General features: G+C 35.1%; 1 protein-coding gene across 3 annotated transcripts in view; it reads right to left on the bottom strand.

Annotated features, from left to right (window-relative positions):
- The window catches only part of ADAMTS19 (ADAM metallopeptidase with thrombospondin type 1 motif 19), a 280545-nt gene that overhangs the window by 127958 nt on the left and 136304 nt on the right, over window positions 1-16283 (bottom strand). For all 3 annotated transcript variants that reach the window (XM_014344971.5, XM_024928919.4, XM_024928920.4), the window contains one exon: window positions 15073-15178. In XM_014344971.5, coding sequence (XP_014200457.4) covers window positions 15073-15178 — 106 coding nt within the window. The remainder of the gene's footprint in view (window positions 1-15072; window positions 15179-16283) is intronic.

The following is a 16283-nucleotide window of genomic DNA, read 5'->3' as shown; positions in this document are numbered from 1 at the left end:
ACTTTGGTGAATTTGACAATTATGTGTCTTGGAGTTGCTCTTCTTGAGGAGTATCTTTCCAAAAGAAAAAAAGCTGGAGGCATCACACTACCTGACTTCAAACTAAACTACAAGGCTACAGTAACCAAAACAGCATGGTACTGGTACCAAAACAGAGATATAGACAAATGGAACAGAACAGAGCCCTCAGAAATAATACCACACATCTACAACCATCTGATCTTTGACAAACCTGACAAAAATAAGAAATAAGGAAAGGATTCCCTGTTTAATAAATGGTGCTGGGAAAACTGGCTAGCCATATGTAGAAAGCTGAAACTGGATCCCTTCCTTACACCTTATACAAAAATTAATTCAAGATAGATTAAAGACTTAAATGTTAGACCTAAAACCATAAAAACCCGAAAAGAAAACCTAGGCAATACCATTCAGGACATAGGCATGGGCAAGGACTTCGTGTCTAAAACACCAAAAGCAATGGCAACAAAAACCAAAATTGACAAATGGGATCTAATTAAACTAAAGAGCTTCTGCACAGCAAAAGAAACTACCATCAGAGTGAACAGGCAACCTACAGAATGGGAGAAAATTTTTGCAATCTACTCATCTGACAAAGGGCTAATATCCAGAATCTACAAAGAACTCAAAGAAATTTACAAGAGAAAAGCAAACGACCCCATCAACCAGTGGGCGAAGGATATGAACAGACATTTCTCAAAAGAAGACATTTATGCAGCCAACAGACATGTGAAAAAATGCTCATCATCACTGGCCATCAGACAAATGCAAATCAAAACCACAATGAGATACCATCTCACACCAGTTAGAATGGCGATCATTAAAAAGTCAGGGAACAACAGGTGCTGGAGAGGATGTGGAGAAATAGGAACACTTTTACACTGTTGGTGTGACTGTAAACTAGTTCAACCATTGTGGAAGACAGTGTGGCGATTCCTCAGGGATCTAGAACTAGAAATACCATTTGACCCAGCCATTCCATTACTGGGTATATACCCAAAGGATTATAAATCATGCTGCTATAAAGACACATGCACACGTATGTTTATTGCGGCACTATTCACAATAGCAAAGACTTGGAACCAACCCAAATGTCCAACAATGATAGACTGGATTAAGAAAATGTGGCACATATACACCGTGGAATACTATGCAGCCATAAAAAATGATGAGTTCATGTCCTTATTGGGGACATGGATGAAGCTGAAAACCATCATTCTCAGTAAACTATCGCAAGGACAAAAAACCAAACACCGTATGTTCTCACTCATAGGTGGGAATTGAACAATGAGAACATTTGGACACAGGAAGGGGAACATCACACACTGGGGCGTATTGTGGGGTGGGGAGAGGGGGGAAGGATAGCATTAGGAGATATACCCAATGTAACTGACGAGTTAATGGGTGCAGCACACCAGCATGGCACATGTATACATATGTAACAAACCTGCACATTGTGCACATGTACCCTAGAACTTAAAGTATGATAAAAAAGAATATTTAAAAAAGAATACCTTCCATTCTAATCTGCATTTACACAGACTTTCTGCCTTTAAAAAGGATTATTCAATAAATTATAGCCCATATTTATCATTATCTTTAACTTGTATGCCCTTCACATATATGGTGTGTAAGACATATCAGAACTGCCTCGTATTTCTGGTTAATTTTAAATAATATATATATAATACCACTACCTAGAATGTAAGCGTTCAGAGAACAGAAGTTGTCATATTTTCTTTTTACTTCCTTTAATTATTTAGTTGAATGTCTTGTTAAATGTCTACTGATTTATCAACTAATATAGGATCATAGAAACACCAAATATGCTATAATTAGAGATGTGAAACTACTGTGGCCTCTTGCCAACACAGAGAAACTGCGACATGAAAAAGTTAATAGATGATCTACTCCAGGAAGATTGCCTGCTTTACTCTAGGACATGCATTTGCCAAGAAACATCAGAGAATTGCAAACAGAAAGCTAACTCTTCCAAGGTCATTCATTTGCTGGGTGATTTTTTTCCGTCTTCCACTAACTCACTCCAACATCCAAACCTACATTTGGAGATAATCTGGTATGGGAGAGCTGCCACATCTATACTGGTTGAAGTCTCATTATGAATGTTAACTTGGAAAAATTGCTTATTATTCTACGTGGTATCGTTGTCTAAATAAAATATCAAATACGAAAGCCGTGCTAGTGGTCTACAAGTCTTCATGATAAGTAAACTTCCTGTCAATCTGGTTAAAAACCTCTAAAAGGTATGAAATCACTCCAAGAAAGAACAGAAAAATGAAAGGCCAGTGAAGGCTGAAAATCTCCTTTTCACATTAAGGTATTCATAAAATAACTATAATACTACTAATTATTGTTATTATTCAGTCACTCTGTATTTTGTGCCAATCATTGTGCCATGACACTAGAGTATCACAAACCCTAACAATGAAACTTGAAATTAAAAACTATCCAAATTTTAGGAATAAAGGAAATGAATACAGACAGATTGATTTATCCAAAGCTCATTCATTAAGTAGCTGGCAGAACAATAATTCAAGCCCAAGGCTGTATGTCTAATAATGCACTTTCCCTCTCAACTATCCACATAGGTAGTTTTTAACATTTACCAAGGCATTTGTGTCAGAGGAAGATACCTGTGACATCTGCTGTAGAAAATTCTAAAGAGTACAATGGGGACAGTATATTTAGATAGCCATTACTAATTATAGTTGGTCAACAATAACTACAAAAAATTAATTTTCAACATTTTAAGGAGCAATGTATTTCTAGAAGAGCATATTTGGTTTTTGCCTGTTATAACAATTTATTCTTATTTCATCTATTTCCCATTCTAAAAGTCTTAGGAGATGATATACTTTATAGGCATTTCTTATTTAGTTCTTTTCTTCTCTTTTTTTTTCTGGAGTGCAGTGGTGTGATCTCAGCTCACTGCAACCTCTGCCTCCCAGGTTTGAGCAATTCTCAGGTCTCAAGCTGGCATGGTGGCCAGAATGGTCTTGAACTCCTGAACTCAAGTGATCCGCCTGACTTGGCCTCCCAAAGTGCTTGGAGTACAGGTGTGCTCCACTGTGAGCCATTGTAACTGGTCTCTATTTAGTTCTTAGTGTATATCTAATCTCCTCTTAGAGCATATCCTCCCTTCTTAGAGCAGATATACTACTGCACATCAATGCAAATGAGTGCCAAATTTAATTCAATTCTGAAAAGGACTCTTCTTGGAAGCTGAGAGAGTGTAACCAAATCTATGTATGCCTCCTGGGGCATATGCTAACTTCTTTAACTATAGTCATCATGCTGTACATTAGGTCTCTAGTACTTATACATCTTGTGACTGAAGGATTGTAACCTTTGACCAATATCTCCCCATTCCCCTCATCCCACAGCTCCTGGTAACCACCATTCTTCTGTTACTATGAGTTTGACTTTGTTTTTGTCAGATTCCACATATGAATAAGATCATGCAATATTTGCTTTTCTGTGTCTGGCTTATTTCACTTAGCAAAATGCCCTCAAGTTTCATCCACGCCGTTGCAAATAGTAGAATTTCCCTCTTTTTAAAGACTGAGTAATGTTCCATTATATATATATATACACACACACACATATATATATATAATTCCAATTATATAATGAATATTCTGTTGTGTGTATATATACATATATAGTAATACATATATAATAAATATTCCATTATATATATATAGAATTGTTTATATAATGGAAATATATATATGTGTGTGTATATATATATGCACACACACACACACACACACCACATTTTCTTTATACATCCATCTTTATACATTCATCTGTTAACAGATGCAGGTTGTTTTCATATCTTGAGAGAGATGTTTCCATACCTGTTGTGAATTAACAGAATTTCAATTAAATATTCCTATTACTACAATTGCTAGATTTGGCCCTTCCACATTCATAACTTTAGGATTTGGATGAAATAGTTGGACAGGCCTGTAACCAGACTTTAAGTTAGACTCATCATAACTGAAATATAATTGAAGTATTGTATTTTCATACAGTTTATCTTAAATAGGAATTCAAAATATCACGTACCAAAAGGGAAAAATATACTGCCATTATATTTGTATAGCAATAAAACCATATTTTCTCATACAATCATATTACTTAGTCAAGACAATTGCATTTCTTGACCCAAACTGATTCTTCCACTCTGGGACTCAATTGCTTTATGTCCTGCACCTCAAGATGACCAACAGATGAGCATTCATACAACAAATGTTTATTCACTTGTACAACATATGTTGGAGACTTATGATGTCTAATACATTCAACTTTGTGCTGTGAAAAAAATGTATTAGACATGAATCATATTTTCACAGAGATTGCTATTCAGTTGGGAACCTATATATAGGTAAATATCAGTATAAATCAGTATATCTCAGAAATAATTCTAAGTGACAAATGATATTTAAAATAATCAGTGTAAGAGACTTAAAAGTGGAAACAGGCTGGGTGTGATGTGGCTCATGCCTGTAATCCCAACACTTTGGGAGGCCACCGCGGGTGGATCACCTGAGGTCAGGAGTTCAAGACCAGCCTGGCCAACATGGTGAAACCCTGTCTCTACTAAAAATACAAAATTAGCTGGGTGGGGTGGTGAGCGCCTGTAATCCTAGCTACTCAGGAGGCTGAGGCAGGAGAATCGCTTGAACCCAGGAGATGGAGGTTGCCGTGAGCTGACATGGTGCCACTGCACTCCAGTCTGGGCAAGAGAGTGAGACTCCGTCTCAAAATAAATAAATAAATAAATAAAGTGGAAACATATTTCCAACCAGGCTTTCAAATTTACTTTCACGAAAGTGATAACATTTGTCGTGGCCATTAACAGGTAAGTACAATTGGGATAGGTATAAATCATTAGTGCTGGAAGTTGGGATAATAAAAAAATGAATAAAGGCATGATGTTTGAAAATTACGGTTCATTTGCATTCATAAAATAGAGAAGTCCATTGTAAAGTTACAAAAATAGACCACAGTCACTCTACAGAAGTCATGAATCTCAGGCTAAGGAATTTCAAATTCATTCATTAAGTTGTGAAAGGCAATAAAGTTTTCTGACATGAAGGTTAGGACCACAATTCAGGAAGCTGAATCTTAATGTGTGAGTAGATTAGAAAGATGAGGTAGCAAAGGAGAGGACACCAGTTAAGTGGATACTGCAAGAGTCCAAGCCAGGAGGAATAACAGAAGAAAGAATAGACAGTTGAGATAGCTTTCTCGGATGAAGAATGAATAGAATTTGGCCACAGATTATGGAAGTAACTAAGGGGAGAAAGAGTTAAAGATGGCTCAGATGTCTCAACTAAAGGCCTTGTGGCAATAATGGTGCCAATAACAGAAATACAGATGTCTGAAGAAGCAGGTATATAACCTGGCCCTCCCCTCTATTCTATCCAGGCGCAATTTCCAGAGAAGTAAGTGTGTATGTAAATGTTATTGATTCCAAAGACTTATTAGTCACAAGACGTCTGTAGTCTTGGTACTCTGGCAATTCTTAAAATTTTAGCAGGTGCCCCAAATATTTATTGCCTTCAAGGAGGTAACTTTGCATATTTATTGCCCCATTAGCCTTTTAGTTCCAAAGAAACTCCTGAATTGCCTACTTGGTGGAAAAACCATGTCTCCATGCCAAAGTTTAATAATATATATTAGACCTTTTTCTCTGGTTCAAAAATCAAAACAAAAAAGGAAAAATACATATGCATTTTTGGCCATATCAAAACAAGCTTGACATTTTTATAATGAAATGAAATATAAGTAATTTCCCCTAACTCATATAATTTTACCCAACTCAACATCTCTATGAAGTAGACAGTCTAATTATCATAAAAAGTTCTCAATCAGTGGGTAAGTGGTATATGTTTAATGCAGTCTCTTTCAACTTGTAAAAATGTAAAACTCTATTAGGGCTATATTGGTTATTTTCTTGACTATCTATTACAAGCATAAGTTATAAATGTGCTAACATGCTGGGAATATGACAGTGAACTAAGGAGACAAGATCTCATTATATACAAACAGAAGAAAGAGACATAGGGTAGAGAGTTACATTTTGAAGTTTTATGAATAAAATTAAGGAAGGCAAAGGGGAATAAGCCCAGACAGTGGTTGTGCTTACAATTTTAAGAAATGTTATCAGAAAGGTCTCACTGAACCCTGATATGTGAGTGGAGAACTAAAGAAGAATGGGAGACAGCCATGTGGCTGCTCTGGAGAACTTCCCAGGCAGAAATCAAAGGAAAGGCCAAGTCCCCAAAGTGACTGTTAGTCTTTTATGTTTGAGTTTCAACAAAAAGGCAATGAATCTGGAGCACAGTTGGTAAGAAGGGAATGACAGGCTATAGGGAAGGAGGCTAGAACATGTAGAACTTGGTGGGCCGTGGTGTGGGCTGGGGATTTTACAGAGTGAACCAGGAAGCTCTTGGAAGTTTCTGAGTAAAGAAGCCAGGCGATCTGCTTTGTTGTAAATGAATCTCCCTGACTCTAATTTGAAAACAGGCTATAGGATGCAAAGGCTAAAAAGGAAAGATTATTTAAGAGGCTACTATAATAATCCAGATGAGAAGTGTTGGTAGCTTAGTCCAAAGAACTAGCTGGACAATTAGTGAGAAGTAATCAGATTCTGGATGTATTTTGAAGGTAGAGTCAACAGCTGATGAACTGAATGTGGACTATGAGAAACAGAGAACACTCAAAGATAATTCTTTGGCTTTTGGTTGTCCCACTAGAAGGATGGAGCTTCATTTACTGTCATAGGAAGACTTCAGGGGCAACACTTTTAGGGCTGGGGTAGTCATTTCTGCATGTGTGTACCAGAATAAAGTCTCATTTATGTGGTCTTGGGTACATTTCAAAATACAGAATATTCTTTTTATAAGAATTTACCTGATACTTTATTGAAAGTCTCATGCAATATCAAAAAAAATTCTAAACCCTTTGAATATGCATACAGCATCTGTTTTGAATCAAGTTTCACTGATAATCTATGCATAATGATACTTTACTAAGATTACTATGTTCAGTCATTCACTTATTTGATATATATCAAGAGCCTAATATCTACCAAGCAGGTTTTCTTGGTATATATTTCGTATGCACTGTCAAATGCATTAAGAATCCCATTATAAGCAAAAACAGATTTGGTTCCTCACCTCTTGCAGCTTACAGCCTAGTGAAGTATATATCTAACAGATGAACAAATGTGCATTTACGAAGGAGGTGGTGTCACTAAAATGCTTAATAGAGAGACTGACCCATAGAGAATGCTTTCTTTAGAACATGACTATTGAGGGGGTATATGAACTTTGAGCAGGAGGAGATAATTAAACTAAGCTTAAAAAGTAAGTATACTCCAGGTAAAGGAACAACATGTACTTAGGTCCTGCAGTGTGAAGGAACATGGTATTTTTTAAGTTCTGGGGTACATGTGCCTTTTGTTACATAGGTAAACGTGTGCCATGGTGGTTTGCTGCACCTATCAACCCATCACCTAAGTATTAAGCCCAGCATGCATTAGCTATTTTTCCTGATGCTCTCCCTCCCCACCTCCTCCCCACCGAGCCCCAGTATGAGTTGTTCCCCTCCCTGTCTCTATGTGCTCTCACTGGAACATGGTACTTTGGAAACACTGTAGGAACTCTAGTGCTGAGAATGAAAGGGGGTGTGAAATGAAGTATGGCTGAAGAGATAAAGTGGGAATAGATAATCCCGAGCGAGCCCAGAAGTAGGTTGAGTAAAGTTAGCTAGAAGAACTCTTCCATGTTTCTGGCAGAGCACTGTAATTAATAACATGGGCTTTGGATTTGGATGGACTTGGCTTTGATCATGGATTCAGGCACTTATTAGCTGTGTGAGCTTTGGCAATCATCATCTCTAAAGTAATATTATTGCCTTCCATCTTTAGATGGGAGCAGAAGTCTTTGGCCTCAATATGCTAAGCCAGTGCAAAATTCTGCACTTCAATAAATGTCCAGATTTAGCAAGGTCAGAAAATGGTCATGGGATTATGCTATTAATAGGTATATTAAAATTATTATTTCCCAGATAATTTAGATATTGTACAATATCTTAGACTTGGGCTAAATTTTCCTAAAACCATACACAATAATGCAAGGGTTAGTTTACTTTTGGTTGGAATCCACAACACAAATGGAATTATTTGTAGACCTAAAGAAAAAAAGCCTACGTTGTATGTGTGTATATAAAAATATGGAATCTTTATTTATATAACAAAATAATCTAAGACACCACTAAATATTTGTACAAAAGAACAACTTTTATTATTTGCAGTGAATGGTATCATAGGATTATGTCTACATGCTTCACAAAAAGGACAAAAATATGCAAGTATAGACCACCTTTCAGGCCAAAGATAAAAATAATGGCTTTCTAGCAACTCACACGCAACTTCCTAGTGCAACACTGACTTAGACTGAACAGCGACTGTCACATCTGTTATGTGGCAGGGCTACTCAGAGTGTGATCTGTGTACTTGCTGCCATTTGATGAACTCTTTTTATTACTGATTTCTATCCAGATAAGTAGCTGGTGCCAGAATGTAAATCAGCTACATCACTAAGCACACAGTTTACTTCAGCTTTTTTTTTTTTTTCACGTCAAGACTCTTTCAATGAGGGAAGCAGTGTCCTATATTCTGGCATAGATCCCTATCTCATCACAGACCACACTTGAGTAGTAAGATCATTTATTGAGCAGTTAATGCAAAATACGAATTTAGTGGAGAGAAATTTACTATGCATAATAAAGTAAATTCTAGATGGCTTAAAGTGTTAAACAGTGAGAGAAACACACACACACACACACACACACACAGAATATAAGACAACAATACAAAAATGTGTTTCCCTAATTTTAGAATGAGAAAGTACTTGTAATTGCAAAAACCTACGGAAGAAATTATGAAAGTATGAAATTTGACGATTAAAAAATCTACAAGTTATAAACATTAAAAATCAAGAATAAACCAATTATTAGAACTAGGAAAATCTTTACAATATACTTAATGAAAAGAGAATGACATTAATATTGAATAAACTGAAAAATGCATCTCTATTAGTTTATTTTCTCATCTGTAAAATGACAATCATAACAATACTTAGCTCAAGAATTTTTATGCAGTTGAATTAGATATGAATACATAGTATTTAGCAAAATACCTGCTAATAAAAGAAGACACTGTTGTTTTTATTAGAAACCCTTTGGCAACTCAATATAAAATATGGGATTTTGAAAGTTTAAAAATATTGTGTAAGACCGGGTGCGAAGTGCTGTAATCCCAGCACTTTGGGAGGCTGAGGCGGGCGGATCACCTGAGGTCGGGAGTTCACGACCAGCCTGACCAACATGGAGAAACCCATCTTTACTAAAAATACAAAATTAGCCGGGTGTGGTGGCACATGCCTGTAATCCCAGCTACTTGGGAGGCTGAGGCAGGAGAATCACTTGAACCCAGGAGGCGGAGGTTGCGGTGAGCCAAGATCGTGCCATTGCACTCCAGCCTGGGCAACAAGAGTGAAACTCCGTCTCAAAAAAAATATAATTGTGTAATTTTGCAGTAAAGAGTTCACAAGTTTGAGTGGTCTAAAATCTGCACATTCCAAAGAACTATTTAGTCCTTGCCTGACTCCTTGGAAGTAACCTCTAAGTCCTTGGGATATCCCTCCAAAGTATCTTTGACAAGAATATCTTTGTTTAGCTGGAGGCCTTCTACCAGGATGGTTTTTGCTAACAATGTGATTTATGGTGGGGGACTAGGGCCAGGTTAACCTCAGGAGGGAATGGAGACTTGAAGGTTTGCCTTGTGGGAAGTCAACCAAGCCTACATGATCAAACGCCAGTAAAATCCCTGGATATCAAGGCTCATATAGCTTCTTGGGTTGCCAATACTTTGTGCATGATTTCACACATTGTTGTTGGGAGAATTAAGCACTGTCTGCACAACTCCATTGGGACAGAACAACTGGAAGCTTGAGCCTGGTGTCTCCTGGACTCTGGCCTATGTGACTTTTTCCTTTGATGCTTTTAATCTATATCCTTCCATGCTAATAAACTGTAACCATGAGCAAAACCACTTTGCTGAGTTTTCTGAGTTATGCTAGCAAATCAACTCAGATTAGTCTTAGGGCCTCTTCCCTCAAAGCACAGCAATCTAATAACAATTAATATATTAATAAGTTTTGGCCTAAAATGAAAGTAAAATCCCTTACTTTAACAACCTGTTGTTCATAAAGATCATATAAAATATAGTGGACATAATAAATATGTGCATATACATGAATTCAATAAAACGTCAAATTCATGAAAAACTAAGTATTTTCATTCACAAAAATAAAGTTTTAGACTTCATCACATTAAATTATGAAGATCCCAATTATATTTGATGAATATGTGTTAATTCAGCACTACTAGTAAAAATATTTCTTGTCAAAAATTTTAGTTACCAGAAAAATAATAACTCCTGGCTGGGCGTGGTGGCTCACGCCTGTAATCCCAAGCACTTTGGGAGACCGAGGCGGGCGGATCACGAGGTCAGGAGTTCGAGACCAGCCTGACCAACATACTGAAACCCCGTCTCTACTAAAAACAAAAAAAATTTAGCCGGGCGTGGTGGCACGCACCTGTAATCCCAGCGACTCAGAAAGCTGGGGCAGGAGAATCCCTTGAACCTGGAAGGTGGAGGTTGCAGTGAGCAGAGATCGAGCCACTGCACTCCAGCCTGGGCTACAGAGGGAGACCCCGTCTCAATAATAATAATAATAATAACAACTCCTACTACTTATTGTTTAGGAAGCAAAATTGTTCTGAAAGGCAATTTTAAAATGTTGGCTTAAATAATTTATTTCCTCTTTCTTACTGTAGATCTTAATTTACACTTTTTAATATATTTTTAAGTTGATAATTTGCCAAAGGAGAAAGTCGATACATTTTTGCTGACATTGCTTTAGATTCCTTTGCACTAGTAAGGAAAAATTGTTGGTTCTCTTTATTTACTCAAATTTTCATCCCCAAGAGTCATTTTTTTAAATACTTAGTGGACCGTATTGATTTTTCCAGCTATATATGAACTTGTTCTGAGAATTTTTAGAAATCAAATTCAAGTCAACAAACATAAATACATTCATTTAAAATCTGTTTATAAACATTTTATATGTGATTATAAAGGTATTCTTGAAAAGTTTACATGGAATCATTCTGTCATTCTAAGATTGTAAGTTGCAGAATTACATGGTATCATAGTTCATTATTAGTTTCTAGAAGATAGTCTTCACTTATAAAATTTAACGCAAAAAAAGAAAGAAGGAAATCCAAAACGAAAAAGAAAAATATAGGATTAAAGAGTTTCACTTACATAGCTCTTAATCATACCTCTAAATAAAAGGGCTCTGCGTGTATGTGTCTGTGTGTGTGTGTGTACAGGTGCATACACCTAGAATCTGTAGATACCATTATTTAACATCCATGAACACTTTCCCTACTGGAGAGACTATGAGCATATGGACATTTTTTCTTGTATTCTTTCTTCATTTCTTCTTACATTGTGCCTTATATCTTATAGTGGATGATAATGATGATGATGTAATTCATATAGATACTTTTCTTCCTGTTTGTTTTTTATAAACATGACATTATTCTGACTGCTATTGTCTCTCACTGTCTAGCATCAGGAAAACACCAGCCACTACTTTTGAGACAAATATTGCTTACTGCTATGGAGAATTTTTAGTAAAGGAGTAGTTTAACATATATCGCATTCTGGTCCTAGTCCATCAAGTATTACACATACCTTTGGCACATCTCTATTGATTTTGGGTACAGCTCTATAAAAGTCAAATAAAATAATATTTTCGTACCATTTGGGCTATTCCAATCTGAGCTCCTGGTCATAAACCAACATTTCTACTACATAAAACTGAAGTGGCCTTTCCCTAAATTACCTCATTTAGTTTTTAGTTTAAATAGTTGTAGCTCCATGGTCAACAGTTTAGATGTTAATAAATTAACTCGTATTGTATTTGATTCCCTTAGTGTTTCTCCTACATTTTAGAATACAATGAAGATTGAAGAAATCAATTTTGCATATCTGGTTTTAAACATATCGGTTTAAAAATATACTTTTTAAAAGTAAACTATTCAGGGTACTTGACAAAATTATTTAAAATCTGTTTACAAAAATATACACTGTTTCTACATCAAGGTGTTACTGCATAGCTCAAGAGCAAAAATCATAATTATTCATAAATCTGTATTTTATGAGAATTATATTTATGATTACATGTATCTTTGTTAAATTAATTATTAATAATTTTTTCTTGCCTCTCGACATTATTCTCAGCATTTTTCCTTCAAATGATGCCTATGATTTTTCATAGGTTTTATTACTAAACTGAAAATACCTTTCAATTATCAAAATTGTTTTGGAATTAAGAATCTATAGCCTATCATTCCTAGAATGAAATATTAAACAAGGTTATTGCACTGCATACTTTCCCTAAAGGGTGATGATGTTAAAGTATATTTATCTTTTTTTTTTTAAGTAATAAATTAACTCCTCATATTCTTGGTCAGTTGACTGAAGACTGAAAGCTTGTATGGGAGCATCTGAAAGGACACTTGACCCTTGAACAACATGGGTTTGAACTGTGTAGGTCCACTTACAGGCAATTTTTTTAAAAACTAAACAAGGATCAAAATTGCAGTGTTTGCAGTTTGCTAAATTTGCATATATAGAGGACAAACTTCTCAAATAAATGAGTTCCACAAGACCAACTGCTGGACTTGGATATGCATGGATTTGGGGATATGCAGAGGTCCAGGAACCAATCCCCTGGCAAATACCGAGGGACAACTGCATATCTATACATTTAAAAATGGTGACATCAAAAATCAATTACTTGAAAATTACTAGGAGAGTAGATTTTAAGTTCTCAACACAACTGCTAAATATGTGAGGTAATGCTTATGTTAATTTGCTCAATTTTGCCATTCCACAATGTATACACATTTCAAAACATTTGTATGGAGTAAATTTTGGTCAATTAAAAAATTAGAAATCAATTGGTATTGATATTGTTCTGTTTCTTGGGCTGGGTGATGGATACATTGCTATATTTAATTTTGTTAATTCAGTGAGCTGTGTAATTACAATTTGATCACTTGTGTTTACTTGAATAACTTTTTAAATCAACTACTGTCATGTCCAGTGTAAATTGTTTCTTCTAAGCTTTCCTTTACCAATCAAATTCCACTGCCAACTAAACTTTACTCAACTGCCTACAGACTCCGGGAATATAATGAAAATGAAGTGAGCTGGGTGTACCATATACTAGGGTGTTGCGGCCTCTGATGAACTGAGAAAGATGGGTCTAATTTAAAGGGTACAGATCCTACACAGCTCCTAGGAATGGTTGCCATATGGGACTGTGGGTTGAGTGTTACCAGGTCTGCAAATCTTACTTTTATGTCAAATTTATACTTTTTAAATGTTGGCAACTAATTGAATTTTTTAAACACTGAAGGCCAAACTAAATATGTCTTTAACTAAAGAGCCCTCCCTCCATAAAGATCACCTCCCTAGTAGGGCCTCACTAAATCTGAGTCCAATTAAAATACTTTCATTTGTACTGCTGATACTGCCAGCAATTAGGGAAGCCTGCATTCAAAATTAAGTCTGATTCCCCAACCTGTGCCATTTCTTTTTTTTCTTTTTTTTTTTTTTTTGAGATAGAGACTCACTCTGTCACCAGGCTGGAGTGCAGTGGCGTAATCTCAGCTCACTGCAACCTCTACCTCCTGGGTTCAAGCGATTCTCCTGCCTCAGCTTCCCCAGTAGCTGGGACTACAGGCGCGTACCACCATGCCTAACTAATTTTTGTATTTTTAGTAGAGACGGGGTTTCATGTTGGCCAGGATGGTCTCGATCTCTTGATCTCGTGATCCGCCCACCTCGGCCTCCCAAAGTGCTGAGATTACAGGCATGAGCCACCGTGCCAGGTCTCCATTTCTACTTTAATAAACTTCCTAAAAATATGATCACAGCTTTATGTAATTTGAATCCTAAATTAATCCCATAACAAAGGTATTATCCCGATTCACTGACGAGGAATCTAGGCCGGAAGATAACAGATAACTTAATGGAACAGTTTGTTAATGTTATGGAACAGTTTGACCTGAGTTGAATGGCTTGAGTTCAAACCCCTCGCTCCAACAATTGCCATTTTAATAATTTCAGGAGTGTAAATTCTCTATATTTCTGTATTTTTCCAATAAAATGGGTACACTAATAACACATCACAAAATTGTTGTGAGTACATACAAAGCACTTAAAAACGTGTCTGGCAAACATTAATAGTAAGTACTATGTAAGTGTTGCTATTACTAATTATTCCTATTATTAATTTCAGTGAAATGAAAATTAGAACAATAACTACCTCTTTGGGTTTTGTATTAAATGAACTAATCTATTGAAAATGTTTATAACTGTTCCTGAGACATAGTTAATATTCAATATGTGTTAATTATATGTCTAATTTCATTGTCTTTCAAATACGTTACATCTAAACCATGCGGGTTAATTCCTTCACTTATGCCTGGTAATAACAAATACAGGTACTACCATAGGCTGGAATTACTTTCATTTGTACTAAGTGTTTGAAAAGTTTATAGCTTTGTAGTCTCAAGATTATGGAAATATTTGTATCATTTACAAATCTGTAGTGAAATCAATCATGCACTATGTAATGACTGTCTTGATAGGGATTTTAATAATGTAATAAGATTTTATTCAAAGAAGCAGGAATAGTTGCAACACTCAAAAGACATTCTTTAAATGTAGTCAGTCTTCACCCCTTCTTGTCTCCCTAGTTTTTCAAAAACTTGAAGCCCAAATTAAAAATCAAAAGATATCCAGGTAATTCAGTAACTCGAATTACAAAGTTATATGCTAACATATTTAACATAGCCATGATTTTTACTTACTTGTGACCCATTTCATGAGCAATTGTAAAAGCAAGATTCAAGCCATTGTCTTCAGCAATAATACATTTTCTCTTTTCACTACACATTCCACTCAAGTAAGCTATACCTAAAAAATACAAACATTAATTATTATATGTCTGAATGAATATGCAAATATTTATACTAGTTATTAGCAGCAGGAATGAAAATGGCAGTTGTCACGACTAAAATGTCAGTATTAATATGTGAAATCTAGCCCTAATAAATGAAATTTTAGGGGCAAGTGTATATGTATAGGCCAGGCAAAAAAATGTTCATATCATTTTCATTTTCATATTTTAGATAAAATTATTTTACCAATTATCAAGTTCCCAAAAGGAATAATATAAGAATATAGGTTATAAATACCAATTTCATCATCATGTAAGACAAATGAATAGTTATAACTTGGAAAATATAATCAAACAGCAATGATTATTTTAAATATACTCAATTATTGTGAAGAACACAGTTTCAAAAAAAATTAATGCAAAATAAACTACATATAAAGCAGTCTTGAACTTAACATTTATATTTTGAATTAATACAATTGTGAAATTCTATTTATGAAATACTATGTTAACTAATATGGCATAGAGCTATCTATCATATTTAAAATACTAGAAAGATTTTATTTGAAAATTTCTTGGCTAAATGGTGTGTTGCATAGTATATGATACTGAAATATTAAGATAAAATTTTAGCAAGGTATTTGATCTTTTGGTTTAAATTATCAGTAAAAATGGCAATATTTAAACTCCTTGATATTCTTTAGTTAAATATTTATGTTCTATTTTACTAATAAAGACATATACTTGAATAATCATTTCAGAAAATGAATTGTTACCAAGTGTAAGTTATAATGTTATTTTCAAATAACAAGTTCACATAATATCCATTATTTTTGATCCATTATATGTTCTCTATTTCCCATATCCTCATAAAATAAATTTTAAACTCCTTTTATAGATTAAGATATTTAGGCATAGGAGGTTCTGATTTACCAAAGATCACATAATTACTAAACATGATGGAATGGGGACTTAATTTCACCTTTGAATCCATCTGCTGGATATTTTGTTTCTAAAAAAAATTTAATGCAGAGCTTACCCTAATTAAAGATGGTCAGCTGACTGCTTGTGACTTTTTTCTGTCTCCAGAAACAAAACATAATGGTAAGAAATAATTTAAAT

The sequence above is a fragment of the Pan paniscus genome, chromosome 4 (assembly GCF_029289425.2).
Source record: "Pan paniscus chromosome 4, NHGRI_mPanPan1-v2.0_pri, whole genome shotgun sequence".
Lineage (NCBI taxonomy): Eukaryota > Metazoa > Chordata > Mammalia > Primates > Hominidae > Pan > Pan paniscus.
This window is presented reverse-complemented; position numbering and strand designations above follow the sequence as displayed.